At 42.7% G+C, this 25,192-nt stretch overlaps 3 protein-coding genes across 5 annotated transcripts; 1 reads left to right on the top strand and 2 right to left on the bottom strand.

Annotated features, from left to right (window-relative positions):
• The first annotated feature begins 1,325 nt into the window (after positions 1-1,325).
• On the top strand, positions 1,326-3,739 carry LOC139759685 (uncharacterized). Its single transcript, XM_071682084.1, has 4 exons — positions 1,326-1,396; positions 1,770-1,842; positions 2,075-2,170; positions 2,774-3,739. Exons 1-4 carry the CDS (start codon positions 1,394-1,396, stop codon positions 3,064-3,066), a joined length of 465 nt encoding a protein of 154 aa, XP_071538185.1. The 5' UTR covers positions 1,326-1,393; the 3' UTR covers positions 3,067-3,739.
• Positions 3,740-5,488: 1,749 nt separating this feature from the next.
• LOC139759665 (uncharacterized) lies at positions 5,489-12,142 on the bottom strand. The gene is made up of 5 exons (XM_071682070.1): positions 12,080-12,142; positions 11,724-11,819; positions 7,684-7,831; positions 7,310-7,402; positions 5,489-6,376 (listed from the first exon to the last, which is right to left on the bottom strand). The coding sequence occupies exons 1-5, from the start codon at positions 12,140-12,142 to the stop codon at positions 6,090-6,092; spliced, it is 687 nt and encodes a 228-aa protein (XP_071538171.1). The 3' UTR covers positions 5,489-6,089.
• Positions 11,275-24,527, bottom strand: LOC139759505 (arrestin homolog). Of its 3 annotated transcripts, XM_071681698.1 has the most exons (8): positions 21,584-21,722; positions 19,290-19,350; positions 18,037-18,227; positions 16,954-17,129; positions 16,376-16,595; positions 15,304-15,455; positions 13,913-14,120; positions 11,275-12,782 (listed from the first exon to the last, which is right to left on the bottom strand). In XM_071681698.1, the coding sequence occupies exons 1-8, from the start codon at positions 21,629-21,631 to the stop codon at positions 12,777-12,779; spliced, it is 1,062 nt and encodes a 353-aa protein (XP_071537799.1). In that variant the 5' UTR covers positions 21,632-21,722; the 3' UTR covers positions 11,275-12,776. The 3 variants fall into 3 exon arrangements, with proteins under 3 accessions (XP_071537799.1, XP_071537801.1, XP_071537800.1); XM_071681700.1 differs by lacking the exons at positions 19,290-19,350; positions 21,584-21,722 and adding an exon at positions 24,445-24,527; XM_071681699.1 differs by lacking the exon at positions 19,290-19,350 and having other exon boundaries at positions 21,584-21,729.
• Between the last annotated feature and the right edge of the window lie 665 nt (positions 24,528-25,192).

Genomic DNA, 25,192 nt, shown 5'->3' with positions numbered 1-25,192 from the left:
GACTGTGTTGTGTGAGGTGGTTTGATCAAGTAGGTAATGAAAGGTTAACAGAGATGTGTGGTAATAAAAAGAATCCGTTTGAAAAAGCAGAAGATGGTGTGTTGAAATGGTTTGGACTTACGGAGCGAATGAGTGAGGAAAGGTTGACAAATAGGATATGTGTCAGAAATAGATGGGGGGGGGGGACCAAATTGGAGATGGAGGGATGGAGTGAAACAGATCTTGAATGATCGATGCCTGAACATGCAGGAAGGTGAAACGTGTGCACGAGATAGAGTGAACCGGAATGATAAAGTATACAGGGGTCGACGTGCTGTCAGTGGACTGAACCAGGGCAAATGAAGCTGCCGAAGTAAACCTTGGATATCACTGTGGAGCCTGGTTGTGGATAGGGAGCTGTGGTTTCGACGCCTTAAACACGATAGCTAGAGAATGAATGTGAACGAATGCGGCCTTTCCTTCTGTTCCTGGCACTACCTTGCTAAAGCAGGGAATGGAGATCAACTATGAAAGAAACAAAAGATTATATATATGTAATTTCTATACCCTCATACCTGTCCACCGTTACCCGTTTTGGAGAGGTTGGCTAAGAACAGAAGGATGCATCGCTCACACTCAGTCTCTAGCTGTCATGTGTAATTCACCGAAATCACACGTCCCTATCCACAATCAAGCCCCACAGACCTTTCCATAGTTTCTCCTGGCCGCTTCACATACCCTGGTTCTGTCCACTGACTGCACGTCGGCCCCTGTATACCACATCAATGCAATTCACTCGATCCCGTGCACACCTCTCACCCTACTGCATGCCTAGAACCTCACCACTCAAAAAGTCTTTTTCATTCCCTCATTTCCATCTTCAATTTGGGTTAACCCATCTCTATGTTAACCTCCTCGCACGTTCTCCCCATACGTGTGTAAGGTGGGGTTGCTGTCCATGGCAATGCAAGCGCTACATACTTACCCTAACTGTGCTTCGTGAGTGGCAAAGCTTCCCGTCATTTCGTACTCATCTATATCCTCACAACCTTTCCTCATGGCTCGCTCCCATATATTTTCCTGGTTTTAGTTGCCGTTTTTTTCTTGAACCCTAACATGATTATGTGATCAAAACCCTTCGCTTAGCTACAAAATATGATGTATATACAGATATCTAAATCAGCCCTTAGCTATAAATGTTGAGATGTATATATATATTCTTTTATGGAGTAGTCGTATTGAAATACTAGAGGGGCCTATCTTGAAATTAAAAGGTTCCCCAAAATCTTCCTGGAAACGAATGGTTCGTCAACACACAGAGCTGATCTTCCTCTGCTCACACTGCACAGCAACAGTATATAAGCCAAGGACAAACTCTACAGGAGAGAGAGAGTGGTAAACTCGCCCGCGCAAAATGGTAAGACCTGATGAGTGTATTACAAGACTCGTATCTTAATGTTGTCACGTTACCCATACGAGTCACGGGTAATGAGTCATTGCTTTTTCATCTCTCTCTCTCTCTCTGCTGCTTCTGCTGTCGAGTACTTGGGCCATGTCTGAAATCCATCGAGACGCAGGTGGTCATGCGTCATACATCCCTTTGCCAGTGGCCTTTGATGATAAATTCAGCTCCTTTATATAAGATGTCTCTACTCACTATACATCGTATCATATCTTCCAAAAATATCGTTTACCGCTGCCACATATCTGATTTGGGAGCCAATGGTGTCTTCGAAGGGAGGGAAGTGAGCGATCATCCGTCAGACATCTGGTTTATCTTTCACTTACAGAAGGCATTGGTGAGCGTCCTGGTCCTGTCGCTCGTATGTGCTTCCGCTGTGGCCGACACGCAAGAGGAAAAAGGTATTTGTCCACCCTTGTGTGTGTGTTTGTGTGTGTGCATCACAGAGATGTGAACTACGCCCGCTTAAGAGGGATGATAAGCTGTATGTCTCTCATCTGGATGAAAGTCATGAACATATCTCATGTCTTATATCAAAATCTCCTCAACTTGTGACGATATATAATGATTCTCTCTCTCTCTCTCTCTCTCTCTCTCTCTCTCTCTCTCTCTCTCTCTCTCTCTCCCCCTCAGATGAGAACGCCAAGTTCTTCGTAAGGTCCTACTCGACGACCACCTGGACCTTCCTCTCATCCCTCACCTCCACCGTCCCCTACACCTGCTACACCAGTAAGTACATAACACCAGATCCTCACGGAAGAAGAGGATTCTCATCCGAGATTTACGTTCGAGTGAAATTCCGTTGATTTTTTTATATGAAACTTTCGGCCGTCCAGGCTCAAGCAAAGCATTATTCTCCCCATGAGCTTGAGGGTGTACAGGCCAATATATCTATCATGATAGTTTCCTACTGACCAATCAGATGTTGATCACGAATAAACCACCCTATACTAAACACGATTTTATTCCCGTGTATCGCCAGAGAATTGCACTTCTGGGAAAACCACTCGCTGAATGTGTGTTTGTTTGTTTGTGTGTGTGTGTGTGTGTGTGTGTGTGTGTGTGTGTGTGTGTGTGTGTGTGTGTTAGATCTCACTTTTTTAAAGTCTACTCTTTTGATTACTTGTATAAGGAAGTGAGGAAATGGTTTCTCTGCATGAGGCGATACAAGAAGGAAAGTAGCAACGAGAACGAAATTGGGGAGGCTCCAGTCTGTCATGCGCTGTGAGAGGTTGTCAAGTATACACAACCTACTGGCCAGTTGGTCGTGACGTATACTATGATCCATCTTACATCTCCATGTGTGTATACTTATTCTCCTCCTTACCTCAGCCGGTGGCGCAACTGCCTGCAGTGGCCGAAGACGACGTCGTTCTAAGAAACTCCAGCTGAGTATAGACGATGCCCAGGGCGTGGACGACCTCTCAAGCAGCGGCGCAGACGAACACTCCGCCTCCGAGAGGGACGACGACGACTCCTCCCTCCAGGACAAGTTCTTATTCACGCTATGGAAGACCTCGAGCACCACTGTCACCATCACCACCTTCTCCACCAACCGCTCCGTCACTGTCTCCGTCTCCATTTACTGTACCTATCAGGGGATAGCCTTGCAACTCTGTGGGTAGGAGGCGTGTCTTAGTGCTCAGATGATCATGTTCCTTTCCCACCTCATCCCTGGTCAAGCTACTTTCACGCGATTATCATCAATTCAGTGAACTCTTGTGTGAAGATCCCGTGTTGATGTACGTCTCAAAAACACTGGCATAGTTCACTGAGTGGTCAGGTCTGGCCCGCCGAAGTGGTCGGTAGGTCATATTGCCTAAAACGGTAGTTAGCAAGTTGTTTGGGGACAGTTGTTGTCTAGAATGTTGCTTCGGTAGAATGTCAATAATGATTGCTCGTCTACCCACCTGTTCTGTTAGCTTCTACTGCAGTCATCATCACAGATGGTTCCACAGTGTAGCCAATAATAACTTCGCTGACACGTAAAACCATCACTTCTGATACGAGCTATACCCTATTAACCCCTTAAGGCGAAAGTTCAACTCTTCCGTATATGACTGCATGACATTTGGCATGACCCGTAAAGGACAGGTCAAAGGCCAAGTCAATTCAAAAGATGAACACAAGGCAAAATATTAGTGTAACGCTCATACGAACCCTCCTAAAGTTGATTGATATCTGTTTAAATCTGACCAGGGGTGAGTGGGTGTATTGGACAGTGGATATTTGGAAAGGATTCTTCTTTATAATGTATATACATAATTGACCCCTATTAATATATTTGACCTTAGACAACGGGAGTTTCTTTTGTTCGTTACCTTCATCCTCAGTGTGTGTGTTCGGATGGCATGTGCTCAGAGACATACTCACAAACATTCCATACATCCAAACAGACATACACGGGTGTGTGGGAGTCGAACCATCCATCACTGCATGTTCTAATAGCCCTAAAGAGAACCCAGTCATTACTCAGAATTCGATATCTTATCATGGTTAAGAACCAGAACTATACATCAGTTGAAGAGGAAATTACGTTATACTTTTTTTATGAGAGTTTGCTTGACTCTGTGAACAGCAACTTAATTGTGATTCCACGCAGCAACGAAAGCAAAATGAAAAGTCGGGAGAGGGAATGAGTTTCATAGCCTGTTATATATATATATATATATATATATATATATATATATATATATGATTCACTGGTTAAATACCTAATAGAAGATATCCATACCAGACTGATACGTTTACCACAAGATGAGGGCGACCTCCACCTGCTCATAAGTCGATGCTTGTCTTACGGAAAACTGGTATGAAGTCTTCACAAAGAAGGACCATCAAGCCTCCACAAAATGCTAAAGTTGTCGTTTCGAGAGGAAGATAGGAAATGGACGAGACCAGCTAGTAACGGAGGATATAAGATTCGTAGTTCTACAATCCCAAATAATGTGCTATATATATATATATATATATATATATATATATATATATATATATATATATATAGTGGTGGCGTTCGGAAATGAATAGAAAGAAATGGAAGTCAATTGTATTGGAGGAGAGTGAACGTAACAATCGTGAACTCGTGTTTGGTGTTTACTCGTTCCAGATCGTTAGAGAAGAGGGGGTCGGGGGGGTGAAGAAGGGAGGGAGGTTGTAGGGTAGGGAGCTGACTTCCACCTGGAAAGAAGGACAGAGTCAGTCATTATAAGGTAGACTGAAATCACCTCCATAATAGATTTGTGCGAGTGGACGTGAGGACAACAATACCTCATGAAAGGTTAGGTCTATGACAGTCGAAAAGTTGTATTTGATTTGAGGAACTTGGAGGGGGGGGGGGGGGGGGGGGGAGGCACGAAGCATAAGAGCAAGATTTCGAGCCAGATGGCTATAGAGGGTTCAAGATCCACGAGGTGAATGACATTTTTTTTCTTCTTCTTTTTTACACTACAGTAAAAACTAACACCCCATTCTTTGAAGGGAACACGCTAGGTCAAGCTTATAGTTGAGAGGTCTGAGAGTGAGGAGAAGAGGCAAATTTGGATACTTGGGTTTGAGAGACAATAAGATCAGGTGAGGAAGTTGACAGATGGGGTTCAGCAGGGTGGAGGTTGAATCTAAGGGTTAAGAGAAGATAAGGACTCAGATCCAGGAACAGTGTTGGCGGAGGTGAGGAGCAATGTTGGTGGAGGTGATAAGCAGTGTTGGTGAAAGTGAGGAGCAGTGTTGGTAGAGGTGATAAGAAGTGTTGATGAAGATTAGGAGCAGTGTTGGTGGAGGTGAGGAGCAGTGTTGGTAGAGGTGGGGAGTGTTGTTGGAAGTGAGGAGCAGTGTTGGTAGAGGTGAGGAGTGTTGTTGGAGGTGAGGAGCAGTGTTAGTGAAGGTGAGGAGCAATGTTGGTGAAGGCGAGGAGCAATGTTCGTGAGGTGAGGAGCAATGTTGGTGGAGGTAAGGTCTGGTGCCAGTCTCTTCATACCGGTTGAGATGGGGATCAACATAAAGATACAACGATTATACTAAAGTAATGAATATATTTACAGGGGTCAATTATGTAAATTATAAATTAAAAGGCGTCTTGTCCAAAGATCTGCCCCACTGTTCATCCATGATTGTATCTAATCTCATATGGGGGGAAAAAATGAATTAACGACTGATAGAAAAAGGTTTGGTATGAGCAGACATTTCTTGCTAGTCAGTTCATCATGTATAACGTATCAACGCGTGTCCAGTGGTAACAGGGCCATAGCCTAGCCACAGTGGGTGACGTCGTGGTTCAGTGTTGCCAGTCGCTGTAGTTCGCAAGCTCTGCCACTCGTCAGTACTGGAGATATTCTCTGAGAAAGCAACGTCGCCAAAAGTTGATGCTCAGCGTCACTGCTCACAGTGCCGAGACAGTGGTTGTTCACTGCCGAAGTGGTTAGAAATAATAAGCCACGTTATGAACTAACATTACGAGTTATACCAAGAGGAAAAGAATTGTCTTAACTTGCCGAAGGATCGCAAGCAAGGAATCAAAATCCTTACTCTCTACGGGATCTTAAGTCAAAAGTACTTCAGAAGAATGTAGTCTGGATTCCACAATACGAAAATGGATGAACAGCTGGGCCGATGATTGATCTTAATCCTTCCAGAGGTCGAGAGTGTCCCGTTAGCAGATGTTTATTATGGCTCCTGGGAAAGTGCAAGCGACGGAGGCGGAGACAGTGACGGAGCGGTTGGTGGAGAAGGTAGTGATGGTGAACGTGGTGCTGGAAGTCCTCCAGAGAGTGAAGAACCTCTTGCCCAAGTCGCTATCCTCCCCCGTGTCCTTGAAGGATTCGTCCTGACTGCTACTAATGGGCGTGCCGTCCAGGTCGATAGCGTCCAAGTTCAAGCTCAGCTTCTTCGAGCGTCGGAGCCTCCTTCCCATACAGGCTGGAGGAGCAGCGGCGCCGGCTGAAAGGAGACGCAGGAGCCATGGGTTTCCCCACAGGTTAACAGGAATGTCAAGGGGTGCTAAAAGCGATCGATGTAAGAAAATCAAGAATATACGATCCCTTCCTATTCTTTAGATATGTGACATATTCTAGATATGTGACATATTCTAGATATGTGACATTTAGATAATGTGATATCCTTTAGGTATGTGATATTCTATACATATATGACACGTTAGGTTAAGCAATGGTCTTTGTTTTTTCCCGGCTTTAATCCCTTGATCACGACGGTACGTCCATTAATCACGATGGAACGACCATGAATCATAACGATACAACCATTAATCGCGACGATATAACCATTAATCGCGACGATACAACCATTAATCGCGACGATACAACCATTAATCGCGGCGATACAACCATTAATCGCGACGATACAACCATTAATCGCGGCGATACGACCCAATAATCACGAAGTTATGGCCAATGATCACAACGATAAGACCATTAATCGCGACGTTATAATCACCGATCACGAACATCCGAGCCTCCATCACAACGTCATGACCACTGATTAATTTATCGATTAATACACAAAAATGTACATGTAGATAGAAAATAATATCTGCTTAATCGTGTTACTATTAATGATTTACCTATATGAAGCAACTGATGAATATTGTATGAGTCGGGTAAGTGTACACCTTTATGCTGGGCGTAACAGTTACCTGTTGGTCGTTCAAAATGAATGATATGGTCCATTTCTCGTAAGTTTCATGGCTTAATGATACCAGGGGAAACACCTGACTGTATCTTGAGCCCTTGTGCTCAGTGTAGCTTCTTATATCTAGATGTTACTTTCTGCTAAAATGGCATTAAATCCAAGTCCTTTTCGAAAGTCAATTCAACTTTATACCCAGAAAGTCGATGGTGTAACTTTATGACTTACTGTTGAAACAGGTGTAGGGGATGGTAGAGGTGAAGGATGAGAGGAACGTCCAGGTCGCAGTTGAGTAGTTCTTCAGGAAGAACTTTCCTCCCACTGGAACGAAAGATAGAATAAAATATATTTACAATCGTGGGTTCTGCAATCTTCTTTGGGCTCATTAATGTAGGGTTGCGTATTGGAGAAGGGTTTATGGTTCAGATGGTGAGCTATTCTCAAAAAGAAAGTTACCAAAAGTTGAAATATACTTAGAATATGATATTCACTATATTGCTGGATAAAAAGTATGATCATGGACAGTCTAAGGTTTGGAGGTTTAATGATGTTTAAAAAAGAATAGAGGAATAGAAGTTAAAGTTTAAGTTATATTTCTTTACCTTTGTACGCATCATCATTCGAACCTTTATCCTCGACTTCTGCCGTCGAACTTTCGTTCGGTACAGCCTTCACTGCTGCTGTTTCATCAACATTTGTCGCAGTTGTGGAACACAGTACCGTGAAGAGGAGAATACCAGTTCGTACCACCTGGAAATTTATCAAATGCTATGGTAACTGCTACTCACTCAACAGGCTACTTTTGTTTGATGCTGCTCCTGCTATTGTATAAGGTGTTAGCGTCAGTGATCGTCAGTGTTGGAAACTTATAGCAATAGATGTCAGTATCTTTGTGTCAGGGATGTCTGTTATCGATCATTTGCTGCTAGAAGCAATGGCAACAACACCTACTGTTGCTGCTAATGTTAGCTACCGTGAGTGTTGGGGTTGCCTGATTCCCTTTGTTCCCCTCTCGTCGGAAATAGTGAAAATAAGACAACCATAAAGTTGCTAAATGAAGAATTGTCTAACATTATGGAATCATCATCAACAACACTATGACTGCGTTTCGTATAATCCAGTACTTTATGTCTCCCACACACACTCACACACATACAAATTTGCAATTACGTCTAAATTTCTCCTTGATCACTGTGAGCAGCTAGCAACGTCTTACCAACATGCTGGAGGTGTGTGTTGCTGTAGCACGGAATACGTCACCAGCTAGGCTTTTATATGACAGACTAAAATCACATCTGCAGGAAAACGCTAGGCGAATCTATTTTTGGAGTGAGGTGGTATCATGCACTGCTTGCAAGACAGACTGCAACTGTGAGGAGGAAAGACACTGAGCTTTCTGTATCTCAAATTAGGCGAGCGATTGCTCGTTTGTCCAAAACTAGGCAATACGTATCGCTTGTTTGAATCTACATACGTTCTATACTTCTATTTGAGGCAGCACCATAAACCACACAGGATTTAAATGGAGAGTTAAACCGTTATGAAGGAACCTCCTGGTTAGCTAAAGATAGCTCCAGGAAATATTGCATGAAATTCTATCCTGTTGTCAACACGTGGAGTGTTGGATCCCAAACACGAGAAGTTCTGCATCCCAAACACGTGGAGTGTTGGATCCCAAACATGAGGAGTCTTGAACCACAAACACGAGGAGTATGTGACCCCTTCTCCTGTGAATCGTCCCACTGTAATTCAATATTTTCCTTCATCGTATATGTATTGAGTACAAGTTTCGCTAAACAACTGATCATTCCTAGAAATCGTTATAAACCACACTTCTTATAAGATCAAAAGAGATGAATTGAACCTATATTCGCAAGATCAATTTTTGAAGATCATCTTATATCAATACATAACTCATGTACTATGCCTCATCACTCATTAACTCATTAGAATTCACCTTCGAGTTTTGTCTCTACGTCACATGTAAACTTCCCTCAGTCAAAAGTCGAACACCATGTTCTGTGACCCTGTACAAACCCAGTTCAGTCTTCGAAATCTATGGCTGGATCCGGCACACGGTACACGTAACTCAATACTCTGATGAAATTCACCATTGTGCCCCAATACAGGAGATTGTCCTTGTCTAATACACTTCACAGTATTGTTGGAGTATTCTGGTGTCTATTTCGCTTAACACCATGTAGTGTTCATCTGTTCGTGGCTCACTATCAGGAAAAAGAATGGAGTAGGTTTGCCATACACACTTAAGACAGCTTTTGATTATTTCCTCTGGTTCCAGTAATATGACAGTAACTCTAATGCTCTTAAAGATAATATGGTCTTCGAAATATGAGATCACTTTAAGAATAATGTTACTAATGCTAGTCAAATAAGTATCCTATAATACGGAAAAGGACTTGGATAAATTCAGAAGGATTTGAAACATATCAGAGGAATCAGAATTGTTAACACAAGACATTTACCGAATTTGATGGCCCTTTTTTTTCATATTACCACCGTAGCGAGACTTAACACTCCTACGGTGTTTCAATGTACCGATGAATCAGTTGCTGCCTTCCCATCACGATAGAATCGTCCTCACTCAGCTTCCCACTCCACATCTGTGCTCCTATAGTGTTGCATATCCCATCCAGAAGGCGTACACACCACTACGTCCCCTCCAGTAGGACATACACACCACCACACCCCCTCCAGTAGGACATACACACCACCACACCCCCTCCAGTAGGACATACACACCACCACACCCCCTCCAGTAGATCCACACGCGAGCCACCCCAGACACCGCCTGGTACGGACGGGTCAGCCCACAATGCCCTGGGCATCCACACGTTGGCACTGGTGGTGGAGCGATCAGCCTCCCTCCCTCTCTCCCACCCAGCTGACTCCCTCCCTCCCTTCCTTCCTCCCTCCCTCATGCCCTCAGATGTGTCAGTGACCCTCCCATGACCTCCTACTCCCGAACCCTCGAGGGATCATAACGGTGGGCGAGGCAGGACATCACACGTGGCTCCTTCACGTATCTGCATATTGTGACATCATGTATCGAACCTTCTTCTTTAGAATGCCTCTCCGCGTAGTATATACACTCCAGATAATCTACTTCACATATGGTTTTTCGATATATCACTAAGATCTGCTTCAAACGGACGCGAATGATGGGGGTCCAGTCCCGAGGTGTAGAAATATTGTGAATATCCTTGGCAGCACAAAACATCTTTTGCAAGAAAAAAAAAAAAAGAGTTTCAAAATACACAAAGTTTAACTCCTCATGTAGAGATGGCAAGATACAGGAGCAACCACATCATCCACGTCATTTCATAACCCGACCTTAGAACAACTGCTCAAATGAGCGCCAATACAAGCAAGCTGGATCAACCCCCATCGCTCTTATTCTTTCTCTGAGATTCCCTTTCTTATTCAGCTTTCTATTCCTGTTTATCCTCTTCCTTCTAACAAAAGAAAGAGAAGTAATGACCATTTATCTTATGTACGTTAGATTTGATACTATTTATCACATGGATATAAAGATCTACACATAATACAGAAATCGTGTGTCTTTACTTGTTGTGTAAGGTGATCAAAACTCATATTTAGGATATAGTTTATATTTTTCTTCACTGTGAATAACATTGGTGCGTTTAGTGACATAGAACTAAGAACTACTGAACAGTGAACATCTCTGAAAACACACACACACACACACACACACACACACACACACATTCTACCGTCATATGTCTTTTCTTTTTACCAACTATGACTAGTTATAAAGAAAGCCACATCCTACGAAAAACACGTTACAATAGTTCGGTACACACCTTCGATTTATTTCATACCATAATAGGAAATAGCTGATTCAGAACCTCTATGCTATTCAAAGAATGGATATATGAACCATGGCTTTTATGGGTGAAGAAAAATTCAGATTCACCCTAAAAAGCTTCGCTGAACCAAACACCTTGCCGGAATTCCTCATTCAACACAGAGAGGAAACAGAGTTAGGAATATTAAGCTCATTGTATTCTTGACTGAATTTCTGTTAGTATTCGTAAGCTCTTAATGAGATACTGTCTTGGCATATATATATATATATATATATATATATATATATATATATATATATATATATATATATATATATATATATATATAACCCCAGGGCCATATATATATATATATATATATATATATATATATATATATATATATATATATATATATTTATATATGTACCTCTACCGAGTTGAGGTTGTGACATAGCGAGAACACATAAGGTGACCATTGGCTATATATGCCCGAGATGGCTCGACGCCTTACCCAGGGATTCGAATCCCCAAATCCCTTGGTGTATATACTTCTCTCCGTCTATCTTAATGCTGATCATACATCTTGTTGATTCATGATCGCCAGATCGAATCGGATAGGGTTCATAGTGGAATCGAAACATTTAGTTGTATGGACATGAACCTATTTCTCTGGCTTTGAGGTCTCGTCATTTGGGATTAAGGTCTCGTCGACTGGGATTCAGTATCTCTCTGTTAGCTCCGTTTCCACACAGCCACTGTGAGTACAGAGATATTCTTGATATTGTACTCTGAGTATGGCTCTCCTTCAATACCAGTGTGGCTTCAGTTTCTTCTTCTTCCAGTCTGTTCCAGCAAGTGTTTGTGCTCTCATCCGTCAGTTTCCGTATGTTAGGGACACACACTGGGAACTGAGTGAAAGAGAATAATGAAAAGAACATGATGTACCTATAATATCCTAATTGATCAGGTAACATTCCTCGATTTCTATGACGTATGAGGAACCATTCACTCAAAGACTAATGATTTGCACTGAAGGTTCAAAAAACAAAGAAATAAAGAGTTGCATCAGTAATGTAAAGGGATGCCAAGAATTTCAAACAGATTTACCGTGTGGGGGGAGGAGCGGGGCCATTTGAGTCTGTGATTGTGGAATAGATCAGAAACTCACGAAGTTGTACGTGATGTGGAAGATGATGTCAAGGGGTGGCGTCATGAGGAATTTATCACCCATTTCAGCCCTTTATGTTAAAGTGTATCATTCAGAGTTGAAAATGATTTTGTACCATCAGCTTCGCTACGAAGTTTTCACCAAAATTGTGGAGAATTATTTCGGTAATATACGTCTCTGCCAACTTCCCAGCTGTATCGAGACAACGTCAACAACAGTTCTAACTAATAGATGATAATACAGAAGGGGAGGAGTTCCCATCTCTCTCTCTCTCTCTCTCCCTCACTCCTTAACCCAACCCAACCAACCCTCGCATCCCTTCTACTGCATCCCCCTAATTCGACTTTTACAATACACAGGAGATAAGGAGATATATATATATATGGGGAGTTGATCATCTCTCCTTCTCTACCTTACTCCTCAAGAATAAAGTATATATATATATATATATATATATATATATATATATATATATATATATATATATATATATATATATATATATAACTTGATACAACAGGCAGGAGATATATGGGGAGTTGATCTCTCTTTCTCTCCCTCACTCCCCAGGAAGGGATGTATATACACCTCACTACATTTGTGGTGTGGTGATAAGGTCGTGCTTCGTCTTCTGCTGTCCTCTCCAAACTCAGGGTCGTCCTCGTGTGTCACCTTGGCCGATCTCATACACATCTTCTTACGTCTGGAAGGAGAACCAATATGTCTCGTTCATACTGATGACTTAAAGGTAAACTATGATTCTTGATGAATATCTATACTAAATCATTCTCATATAAACTAGCTAATGTTTATGGATCTGCTAGTTTCACCCATCTATATCTACAGTAGATGGATAGATGTCAAGTATTATAGCACTGACGTCAATGCCAGAATAAAATAGAAAGGTAATCCTGGTGATTTCTCTCAGATGAATTATGATTTTCGTAACACTGTATGAGTTAGCCGTGGCATTTCCTTCATCACGCAACAGCTTACCTTCGTTTAGAAAGAAGAATCGTTGGAGAAAAACGAGAGGATGTCTTGCTTTCTTATGGTCCGCACTGCCATATATATATATATATATATATATATATATATATATATATATATATATATATATATATATATATATATATATATTCTGGAGGCACTATGAACGCTGGGATTTTCGCTCGCTATATGATACTCTCGCTCTGACAGAAGCCACAGAATCGCAAATACTTTTTTAGTAAGAGTTCCCCGCGCGCCCATGTGACCCTGACAAGCACTCACATTTCAATACGTATTTACACGCGTGTTGACAAAAGAGACAAATCTCTGTATGAGATCAAGAATGGGTTAATGGGATGCGGGAGAAAAAAGGCGCTGGGAAATATGTCATTCTCGCTCGCGTGTCGGAGCGACGATTGGATAAGAGTTTCGGGAAGGTCATTGCTAAGCTTCTTGTGATGTAGGTTACACTTCTCAAATGGCTTCCCTCGACCTGCCTGGCTTGCGGCTGGTGCCATGAGCCTATCACTTGCCAGGCTTCACCTTGACCCCAAATAAAGTGGTTAGGTTTTATTCATATATTTTTTCTTCTCCCTGCTCTCTCGTGGTTGCTGGAAGCCGCCACCTGCGTGATCTTTTGGTTCGGCGTCAGCGCATGTTGCTACCGTAATGTAGCGAACAATAGCTACGTTTCTGTTATTCAAGACGGCCTCAGTTGCCCGTGACATCTCATCTAACATAAAAAAAAAGATTGATAATATTTATGATCCCGAACACCTTCCTCATGTGTTTAAGATTGCTGTAAACAACATACACGTTTTCACTGTACATATTGACCCTTACCCCTTGCTGTACTGCCAGGACGAAGGGAAGGTCGAGGATGGCGTCTCCCGTTAGAGCACCTAACGTGACCTTCACCCTGACGATGTAGCTGATGAAGACGCCGAAGATGTCGCGCTTGTCGACTCCCGGGTGGAGGATGGTGGATGGCGCTAGCGTCGGGGGAGAGTCCGATCTCAGCTCCCCCTGCAGGAAAACCTGGCCTCGAGCCCTGTCGAACCCATGAGAAGAGTGTTAGACTCTGCAGTCACAGTGTTTGATCCTACAGTCACAATGTTTGATCCTACAGTCACAGTGTTTGATCCTATACTCACAGTGTTTGATCCTACAGTCACAGTGTTTGATCCTATACTCACAGTGTTTGATCCTACACTCACAGAGTTTGACCCTACATTCACAGTGTTTGATCAATTTCTACCTCAAATATATACTATCTACGATAGAATATGCCTTTTATGATCATACGAATGACACAGGTTGAGTGAGGTGGTCCTGAAAAAAAAATAGATAAAATGGGTAGATGAGGTGAAAGAAGGGAATTATAAGATATGAGGATGAAGTGGGGAGTTAGATAGGTTGAAGGAGTACTTGAGTGATGAGGAGGAGTTAGTATATAGGGTTGTATACGACAGTATGTACAAGGAGTGAGATATAAGGAGGAGGTTCTCCATATACAGGTGTGTTTTGGAGAGCAGGGCATGAGCTGGTATTAGATAAATACAGATAAACTGACGCTAAACAACAACCCACCATGTGGGTATGCCTATTGTTTTAACACCTTTTGGCTACATAGACTATTTCAACACCATTTGGTTATGCAGACTATTTCAACACCATTTGGTTATGTAGGCTATTCCAGGAACGTAAAAGTGATATGGTTCCTCAATCACGATTTTACAGTAAGGTGGTATGGGCCAGTCTGTATATTACTTCATATGATAGACTTTGGTGTTACCAGACTCAGCCACCTTTGGAGAGTTTGTGTATCTTTGGAGAGGTTTTGTCATCGGGAATACACACTCGTCAAAGAACTTTCTCATTCCAAAGGAGTCCAACACCTCTCTACTGCTGGATGTGGAGCAGTCTTAGAGCTGTAGAACCTCTTGGAAAAGGGGTCAAGAATGAACACCAGAGCCCTCATTCAAGAAGAGGATCACGGGGCAATTATGAATGAATAAATAGTCACCCCGCCCAACTCGAGCCACGCCACCCCAGCCCAACTAGAGCCACGCCACCCCGCGTAACTCGAGCCATACCACCCCGCCTAACTCGAGCCACGCCACCCCGCGTAACTCGAGCCACACCACCCCACCTAACTCGAGCCACGCCACCCCGCCCAACTCGAGCCACGCCACCCCCGCCCAACTCGAGCCACACCACCCCGCCTAACTCACGTCTTGGAAGGAACGACTGGCATAAGCATGTAGTCTCGGCTGAGGGAGCTGCTGGGGGGCATGTTGACGACATCGTCCATCTTCAGCAGCGTCTTGTATCGGGTCTGGGAGTCATTGAATATCGGTACCTCGCTCATCTGCACCACCTTCACCTGCGAGGAAGATCGGATCCTCATTAGGACTGAGCCGATGAGACATATCGGATCCTAAAATCCTGTTAATTCATAGATAATCTACGGCTAGAAATGTGCGCGGGAGCGAGAGATAGATGAATGAGTGAGAAATTGAGGAGATGGAAGTTTAAAGCTTAAATTTCTACGAGCAGTTGAATGATCTATTGGGGGTATGATAATTATGGTGAGTGTTGGAGGCTTCCTCTGTGTCAAGGTGTTCAATGGAGAAATTAATCTCATTTGACGTATTGACTCAGTGGCGCTACCGGGCTCTTCCTGCTCAAGTGACACGTAACTTCAGCGAAACTGTATCATCATCTTGTTGACGAAGGGAAGTACAGTCTCGTCAAAGAACTTATCACTTACCCAGCTTCTGATTGGTGCGCAGTGTGCAGTGGAGCCCCATAGAATTGGTGCTAAGGTTATATGCATAAGGATATAGAATATCAACCCACTGGACAGAGCGAAGATTACGTTAGCGTAGCAACCCATGATCGCTCCACACAGCGAGCGACTTTAGCTAAGGATGTGAGCGAACTGGAAGGCTGCTGTAGTAGTAAACACTAGATCCATCCTTTGTAAACGACTGATTTCAGTCTGATATTCCGCGAGTATGATATCAAAATAAACTGATGACGCTACTTGCTAAGTCTCACCTTAAACACAAAGATCTCAAGAAGAAAATAGAGAACTTTTCGCTAACTAAGACTGTACATACACGCAATAAACATCCGAATAGATAAATGAGTCTATCTTTTCTCCAAGTCGGACCTTCGAGTTACGAGTCGATGACATCAGGAGAAATGATTGACCAGAAGGAGATTAACAAGACATGGAAGACGCCTGGCGAGGGGGACGACGAAGGCGTGGACGATCTCATTCTCCTTCCTCCTCCTTACCTTAAGTCTCTTGATATCCCTCGACGTGTTGTTCTTGACGGACACCTTCACGGGTATGTCCTCCTCGGGGAAGTAGACGTTGGAGGTGAGGGAGGCCTCGAGGGTCACGGCTCCAAAACAGGTCAGGAAGGTCTTGGTGCTGCAGCCGCTAGGGGCCGGAAGGTCAAAGAAACGAGCTGGACACTCCATCAGTCTGCGGACCATGAGGCAGCAACTGCTCCTGAGGAAGGTGGAGAAATAGACATGAGGTTCCTGGTAGGTTACTTAAATCACGTTTTCTTTCCGTAGTGACCGACATGGCTCGGTCAAAACGTGTCAAAATCAAGTCCAACTCGAATGTAAGAAAAAAGAAAGGTTATAAGAAAAGATAAATACGAAAGGTAGAAGTGAGTCTTATAGTTTAGTTATTCTGGAAAAAAAAAAAAAAAGGAGGCATCTTAACGGTTAATCCTCGTGTGGTTGATGTCTACATATAAACTGTAGGAAGCAGCCAGCCAGCCAGCCAGCCAGCCCGTACATTCCACAATACATGGTGGTTATCACAGAGCTACGTAGGGGGTATGTTCCGTGGTACTAACCTCTTGTGAATGTCTTGCTCGTTGGCGCCCACGAAGCTCATAACTTCGAACTCAACGCCTATGAGAGCCCCTTCGTCTTCCCAGCCTTGCATCATGACGTATGAGGGAGACGACAGCTTAGGGAAATCCAGCTTAAACGGGAACGCGAAGTTGCCCAGCTTGCTGATTAAGGTCCGCTAGCGGAGGAGAGAAAAAACAAGGTCAAAATTCACGGGAACAAAGAGGTGATGGGGAAGGGAGGAAGTGGGGTCATAGGAACGCCAAAAAAGGTCTAGTAACGCGTGACCAAAGTGGCCTTGAACACTCCCATTAAAGTTCACACTAACCCGATAGATAAAGATATCACCAAAAGGAAAAAAAAATAATCTCAATACCTTTCTGAGAAATCTTAGGCCAAGTTTTCTCACTCAAGCCCTCCAGGTGTTTCTCAAAAAAGTCTCATTAATGTCTCAAGACTTTGTGTCTGTCTGCAAGTGTCTCCCATGTACGGCTGAGAAACCTTATGAAGTTTGTCTCTTCTGTATCTGTGAGGATGCTACCTTCGTTCCTTTGAGAAATGTCATCCAATTTCTCGTCAGTATCCCCCGAAAGATAATAATTTCTCATCTACAACTATGAGGAAAGTATCGCCAAGATCCTTAATCAACTCTTATCTCTGACAAATCTGACCCAGCCTCTATACTCAACCAATATATATATAAGAATCCTCAGTAACTTTTTTCTCAATGTGATTCTCATTCTGATTCTTAAGACGCCTCACCAAAGTTCTCTCACACATTCCCAGCACTCCCACTTATATGTCTCACTGACTGATCTACTTTATATATATATATATATATATATATATATATATATATATATATATATATATATATATATATATATATATATATCAGGCACAGCTCACTAAGGTACCCCATCTTGATCTGTGAGAAAGTGAAGAAAAGAAAACAGAAAGAAAAAGATCTTGGGAAAAACTTTCTTGCCACGTCTTATAGAGGGAGGTGGGTCTCTCTCTCTCTCTCTCTCTCTCTCTCTCTCTCTCTCTCTCTCTCTCTCTCTCTCTCTCTCTCTCTCTCTCACCTGTATCTCCGTGGTAGGGGTGGCGCCGCCCTGCAGAGGTGGGTAGAGCTGGGTAGTGTCCAGATACAAAGTCTTGACGAAGTTATAACCCATAGACTCGTCCTCCTCGCGTCCGAACCTGAACCTGAGGACGAGCTGTACGTACACTTTGCGCTCGTGCACGTAGTTCGGGTCCAGCATCAGCACGCCCTCTGTACAGCCCCCACGCACCCGTGCAGGGAGGAAAACACCCATTGGTGATGATCATGTAAGTACATATGTGTCAATGTCAGTAATTTTTCAATTTTTTCACTATATTCTAATGCGTTCAGCGGCAAATACAGAAATCTATCTTCTCTGGTAAATATACTTTATATAGCAAGCAAATATATTATATATATATATATATATATATATATATATATATATATATATATATATATATATATATATATATATATATATATATATATATGCCTCTATGGCATTCATACACAAAAATCAACACTAGGGTTAAAAATCTTTAAATCCTGGTCGTTGTGGAGGGACTCGAACACACACAGGGAGACTGCGGCCATATTGGCTTTTCACTTAAAGTGCAAAGGGAAAGATAATTATTACCCGGCATATGTTACTATAATCCACACTGTTGGCACGTAAATTACGGGTACTTATTCCCTAATTTTACTTTAAAGACCAACTGTGTTTAAAGCTTTTACAACAGGGGTCAGGGAATGAATTTTAACACTAATTCCAAAAATGTTGAATTAACATCTTATGGGTTCTTGTGGAATGAAAGGGAATTCTTCGTTCTATCCTCCTTCATGGCATTATCAAATATCTAAATGTTCTGTAAACAGACTATTTCTAACGTCTAACTACCGAAGTGTAATTAGCCAGTGTGTGTGTTCTACCAGCCTTTACACCAATAAAACTGCAGAGAATAGCGACACTTTATCTAAATCATCTTTACTGATAAAGTGTTTATATCAAAGGTGGCTCAGAATGGACCGCGCCAAATCTAAACTACGCCAGGCAAAAACTACGCCAGGCATAAACTAAGTCAGTCATAAACTACACCAGGCATGAATTACGCCAGGCATGGTGGACTTCACCAGTTCAAACTACGCCAAACGCAAAGGCTCTACGAAACAACAACTACGCCGAACGCAAGCTAGATTCTTCGCCAGACAAACTACGACACCTAACAAATACCGCCATATGCAGACTACGTCAAGCTACGTCAAAGAAGCTACGATTGATCCGAAGTGTACCGATTGGGTCGACGTGTGTGACATGATCGATGTAGTCCCGCTTCGTTAGGTAAACGGTCAACTGTTAAAGAGAGAAGAGACAGAGAGAGAGAGGATATAAGGGTTTATCTGTTAAGCCAGAAGAAAAATAACATTAAAACAGCGAACTTTTTTTGGCATCACAGTCAATGATATATATATATATATATTCCTATGAGTCCACGGGGAAAATGAAACACGATAAGTTCCCAAGTGCACTTTCGTGTAATAGTCACATCATCAGGGGAGACACGAGAGAGAAACATAATGGCGTCCTAGCTTCGTCTTTTTGATGTACATCAACTGACTTATATTTCTCTCTTGTGTTTCCCCTGATGATGTGATTATTACACGAAAGTGCATTTGGGAACTTATCGTGTTTCATTTTCCCGTGGACTCATAGGAATATATATATATATATATATATATATATATATATATATATATATATATATATATATATATATATATATATATATATATATGTGTGTGTGTGGTGTGTGTGTGTGTGTGTGTGTGTGTGTGTGTATTATTGTATGATATACATCAGTGCCATTGTAGCAAATACAGCAGATTCATTGTATCATATGCACTAGTACTGTTGTGATGTATACACAATACACTTAGCATCATATATAGTCAGGCACCAATGTTTAATATAATTGGGAACTATCACAACACATATGTAATCACTACCATCATATGTATTCCAATGGAATTATCAGGTATAACCCAGACCCCTATTGTCATCAAGGTATAAACCCCCTCCCTCATCATTTCCAAAATGTAATCTGACATTTATTATCATATAACTAATTACCCAACACTATTTGGTAATAATAACTCAATCCATTTTATGAGATGATCCAACACAACCATAATACCTTGTTACACAATACACCACTATTTTGAAATATATCCCACAGGCATTATGGGAGCATTGAGTTCTACACTCCATTATGGTGCTGAGAATTAAAAGGAAGTACAGCAATGGTTGTTTAAGGGATCGTCACAAGCCTTTTACTTATAATTTTGGTAAGGTCGTTGGCCTTTTACTTGTGGTTGATTCTTGGTAAGGTCATTGGCCTTTTACGTGTGGTGATTTTTGGTAAGGTCTTTGGCCTTTCACTTGTGGTGATTTTTGGTAAGATCATTGGCCTTTTACGTGTGGTGATTTTTGGTAAGGTCTTTGGCCTTTCACTTGTGGTGATTTTTGGTAAGATCATTGGCCTTTTACGTGTGGTGATTTTGGCAGGTTCATTGGCCTTTTACTTGTGGTGATTTTGGTGTGGTCGCTGGTTTTTTACTTATAGTGATTTTTGGTAGAGTCATTAGCCTTTTACTTGTGGTGATTTTGGTACGGTCGTTGGCCTTTTATTTAGGGCAGTTTTTTTTTTGGGGGGGAATCCTTTTAACCCAACACACGCAAGTCTGGAACAAATCCGTTAGTCGTTGAGTTCTGATAATAGGAACACGACTGAGAATGGAAACTGACATTTTACAGACCACAGAAGAATGGATGATGAAAAGTTGAGGTTGTATGGGAATCATGTGATCCAAATAGCCGAAGATCTCCTATTCATGGCAACACAATACAGCCGAAACCAGTCTGCACAAGCAGTTGTTCTCCCTTAACTTCAGTATATAAGTGTGGAGAAGACAATTTCACTGTCGTTGACCTAATCACAGATGACCTAGGCGTGAGCCAACAGACCTTCTGTTGTTTGCTTTTCCCGTATACTCACATGGGCGAAACACAGAATGTTTTGACACACTGTAAAATGATTCATCCCTCTATTTTCTTCCTCTCCTTTTTTCATCCTCTTGTTTCTCTCCAGTGAGGATCTTCTTGGTATTGTAAATCACGACAGGTCACTTCTACAACCAAATTCGAATCATTTGACGTCAGTATAACTTGAGTTTTTTCCCCCCCTTGTCATGTCGGTAAACGCAGAATGATAGAATTTCACGCTATAGGTCAATATGCTCTTAAAAAGCCGTATGAATTGACAGTGTCCACTACCTCAGACGCTCCCCATGAATTATAAACTAAACCATCCAACATCCTGTTCAAGATAATGCAAATCCCAGATTACTCCCCCAGATGACTAACCTCTCCAATGAAAATAATCATCAGTATAATCAATCACTTAACGAATTGTTATCATACTCATCAAACATACATTAGAATAAGTTCTGATAATTGCTTTTTATGATCGACTTCACCTGGTTTTTTTTGGGTTTTTTTAAGTCTCAAGGGGAGGTTCTGGCTTTACCTTAGCGTTTGGGGAACTTTTCTTATAAACTTGGAACTTGACAACCATCTTGATGGCTTGTGGTGGTTGTGGTGCTGGTGGTGGGAAGTGAGTGGTTGAGTCTCCGTTCGATTGTCTGTCTCTCTCTCTCCCCTCGGCGTCCAAGAGTTAACTAGGGCAAGCGAGGTCGCGACCCAGGCTTTTATATAAGACCTGCAAGAGTTGCTAGGTACTAAAATCTTTTTTTTTTTGTATCCACTTTAGCTGCCATTGAGCTCCATATACCAAACATCTAACCCAGTGATTTAATGAATAACGTAACCTAATGGCTCTAAGTGATATTGTTCTTTTTTCATACATTCTGGAGGTCACAATCGGCGCTTGATGTGTGACGCAATGTTACGTGTTACAGACGTCACAGTAGATATTCAAGGTCCCGTCACAGTGGTACAAACATGGTGCATAATCCTAGTCTTGTTATCTAGGTTTGTAAAAATAGCTATGTTGCTGTTGTAGTGAGGGTGACATTGAAGTCTATGCTATTCCTGCTCTGCTAGACTTCTGTTGTTTCTGCTCTGCTAGACGTCTGTTGTTCCTGCTCTGCTAGACGTCTGTTGTTAGCTACTTTTGTTATCTCTTCTTAAGACAGTCTGTTACTTCTCTGTTTACCCGTCTGTCCTTCCCTCTGAGACAGTATGTTACTTCTCTGTTTACCCGTCTGTTCCTCTCTCTGAGACAGTCTGTTACCTCTCTCTTTACTCGTCTGTTCTTTTTTCTTAGTGTGTTACTTCTCTGTTTACCTGTCTGTTCTTCTGTCTACCAAATATGCTTCTTCTGATGCTATTATTGTTGATGTCGTCCGGCAACAGTCATTGCCGTTTAATGCTTCCGTTACTGTCTATCTCTCTCTCTTGCTGTCATCAAAGATACCCATAGCGTTGTCACCCTTGCTCATATAAGACAATGTCTCGTGTTCGTTCAAGATGAGCAATTTCTTGACCATTTTCTCTAATCCCAGATCACTGAGGAATCAGGTGTTACGTACAGTGATGTATGAAATGATAACATTAATCTGATTTGATTTTCGAAGGTGATTAATATCAGATTTTATTCTCTTTCTCCAGAATTTTGATATTCGTTTTTCTTATTGTAAGACTAGTTTTGACAACCTGTTAATCTGGTTGTCCCATTGTTTATGTCTGTTTCTCACTCTCTTGACCTAGGAATCAACATGAATTGGAAATCCTAATTCGGGAAGGACACTGATGAAATAGCACTACCAAGCCAAGTAATGAGAGGTATGATAATGAGAACTGTCAAAATAAGTGACATAAAAAAAGAATAGAAGGAAGGAAATTTCAGTACTTCTGCATCGTATGATCACCAAACAAGGAACTAAGGGACTTGAGCAAGTTAGAGAGGATTCAGATACACTTCACAGGCAAGACTTGAGGGAGTGGAACCTATGAGTTGAGTGTCAGAACCCGACTTCGACACCCTAGAAAGAAGAAAAAGGTATTTGATTATCTATACGTGCCAGCCAACCCAGGACATCAGTGTTCTGCATCTAAGATCCTCTCGACTTAAGAATATAAAATTTAAGCCTGGGAATATAATAAAAGATACTTCTCAACAAAAATGTACATTCGAAAATCCTGTAAAATGAAAATGGAAAGCATTTTTAATTTGCCACCGAGAGAAAAATAAGAAACACGCATGCCAAAAAAGGTATACAGAAATATTTGAAAAAGAAAGCGTGATATGTCGTTGAGAACAATTCCAGCTGAAAAACCCGGAGTGGTAGTTAAGTAATGAGCGTCTCAGTGAGAGAAAACGATTGTTGACGAAAAAGAAAAGAAAAAGAAGACGCGCGGCGAGCTCTACGCCCTAACCTTGACTTTCCGCAAACACTCTCGTCGTAACACTCTCTCTCTCTCTCTCTCTCTCTCTCTCTCTCTCCGTCGCAAGACCAAGGCTAGCAACGCGTCACGTAAGGTCACGTAGGACTTCCTTCAGCGGCTCCAGTGGAGCATCATCAAGGGCGTGCCACTCACCCCGACTCCACCACCTCCAACCTCCTCATCCCCTCCCTCTCCTCCCCACCCTCTCCTCCTCTTGTCTGTCCGTCTCTCCAAATGTCTGTGGGAATCGTCGGTCCTCTCTGCTCCCCCCTTCTTGCTGGGCTTGTTCGCCCGCGCCCTCCCTCTCCCCTTTCCCCCCCATCTTCCACCCGCCCCCCTTTCCCCCCCATCTTCCACCCGCCCCCCTTTCCCCCCCATCTTCCACCCGCCCCCCTTTCCCCCCCATCTTCCACCCGCCCCCCTTTCCCACCAACACTTAGCAACTGCTCCCCCAAGGAGGCTAGGCGCTGTTCTGTTGTTACTGTGCCGTCCATGGGGAGAGAGAGAGAGAGAGAGAGAGAGAGAGAGAGAGAGAGAGCATGGGGAGGAAGGGGAGTGGGTTAGTTACGTATGAAACAATGGGGTCGACTGGTGATTATGAGAAGAGAGGAGAAAAAAAAGAAAAAAAATGGAATTGTGGTCATTATTGGTTAATCACACCACCGGTGCAGTTCAGCCGCCAACAGGACATCAGGCAAGGTCAAGAATGGCCAATAAACAGCAAGATGCCACAAGCCAACATCAAAAACGAAACATCGAGATGCGTTCCCTTCAAAGCGTCAGCCGAAGTCGCCATTTGCTCCAGTCGTAAACACACACACACACACACACACACACACACATTCCTCCTTTCCTTGCAACAGCGTCCTTATTGCCAGATAGACACTGAAGACGATAAAGGCAGAAAGAAAATGAGAAAGAAAGACAGAAATAAGGTCAGTTAGAGGAGACCAAACGGAGAAATGTAAAACCTGGGCTTACCTGAAGATGAACGTTTCTACAGGGTAAGCGGTAGGAAGAGGGAGACTGGTGTATGTATGGAAACTACCCAAACCCCTACTCTCAACCCCCCCTAACCCCCCACGCCCACATAGTTTCTGGTGATAGTAACTACCGGCCGGAGGTCGTTGCCTTGTTACATGCCTCCCTCCCATACCTCACACTGCTTTGCTGCCGCGCGCGTCAAGCTCACCGGTGAAGCGGGGGAGAAAAAAACAGCCAAGGTCTTCGCCCCCCTCACCCACTCTCTGTAGGTCGTTGATTTATATAATAGGATCAGCCCTGAGGGAGAGTAGGTCAGCACAGGTCGGTAGTCGTAATCCTTGCATACCGTGTGTGTGTGTGTGTGTGTGTAGCTAGAACGTTTCGTCCCCTCCTCCTCCTCCTCCTCCCTCACCATTAGTCTTAGACGTGTCCCGTGTGTGTGTGTGTGTGTGTGTGGTTTGGCTAGAACGTTTCGTCCCCTCCTCCTCCTCCTCCTCCCTCACCATTAGTCTTAGACGTGTCCTTTGCCTTATGAATGCTTCTGGATACGTCCTACTATACACGAGAAATCCATCAGTACCTCAGCACTCCATCACTGTTGCTCCGAACGGCATGATGGGTAAACGACACATCAACAGTTCTGTTAACCTTCTGTTGACCGATTTAGCCTAACGTTAACGCTGAGTTTTTTAAAAGTACGGAGGATTAAGACTGAAAAAAATGATTTTCAGTTGAATACCAAAAT

The sequence above is a fragment of the Panulirus ornatus genome, chromosome 33 (genome assembly GCF_036320965.1).
Source record: "Panulirus ornatus isolate Po-2019 chromosome 33, ASM3632096v1, whole genome shotgun sequence".
NCBI lineage: Eukaryota > Metazoa > Arthropoda > Malacostraca > Decapoda > Palinuridae > Panulirus > Panulirus ornatus.
The sequence above is the reverse complement of the archived record's forward strand: the minus strand, read 5'-3'. Positions and strand labels throughout refer to the sequence as shown.

Bases quoted from the DNA above. Each gene is read 5' to 3' on its own strand.
- LOC139759685 (XM_071682084.1), top strand. The intron at 1,843-2,074 runs GTATTTGTCCAC...TCTCCCCCTCAG, and splicing joins CGACACGCAAGAGGAAAAAG to ATGAGAACGCCAAGTTCTTC. The intron at 2,171-2,773 runs GTAAGTACATAA...TCCTTACCTCAG, and splicing joins CCCCTACACCTGCTACACCA to CCGGTGGCGCAACTGCCTGC.
- LOC139759665 (XM_071682070.1), bottom strand. From the start codon at position 12,142: ATGGGTGATAAATTCCTCATGACGCCACCCCTTGACATCATCTTCCAC. The intron at 7,403-7,683 runs GTAAAGAAATAT...CTTTCGTTCCAG, and splicing joins GAATGATGATGCGTACAAAG to TGGGAGGAAAGTTCTTCCTG. The intron at 6,377-7,309 runs GTAAGTCATAAA...GTCTCCTTTCAG, and splicing joins CCCCTACACCTGTTTCAACA to CCGGCGCCGCTGCTCCTCCA.
- LOC139759505 (XM_071681698.1), bottom strand. From the start codon at position 21,631: ATGGTTGTCAAGTTCCAAGTTTATAAGAAAAGTTCCCCAAACGCTAAG. The intron at 18,228-19,289 runs GTACACTTCGGA...GGGGCTGTACAG, and splicing joins CACACACGTCGACCCAATCG to AGGGCGTGCTGATGCTGGAC. The intron at 14,121-15,303 runs GTGAGTTAGGCG...TGGGTTCGACAG, and splicing joins CCAGTCGTTCCTTCCAAGAC to GGCTCGAGGCCAGGTTTTCC.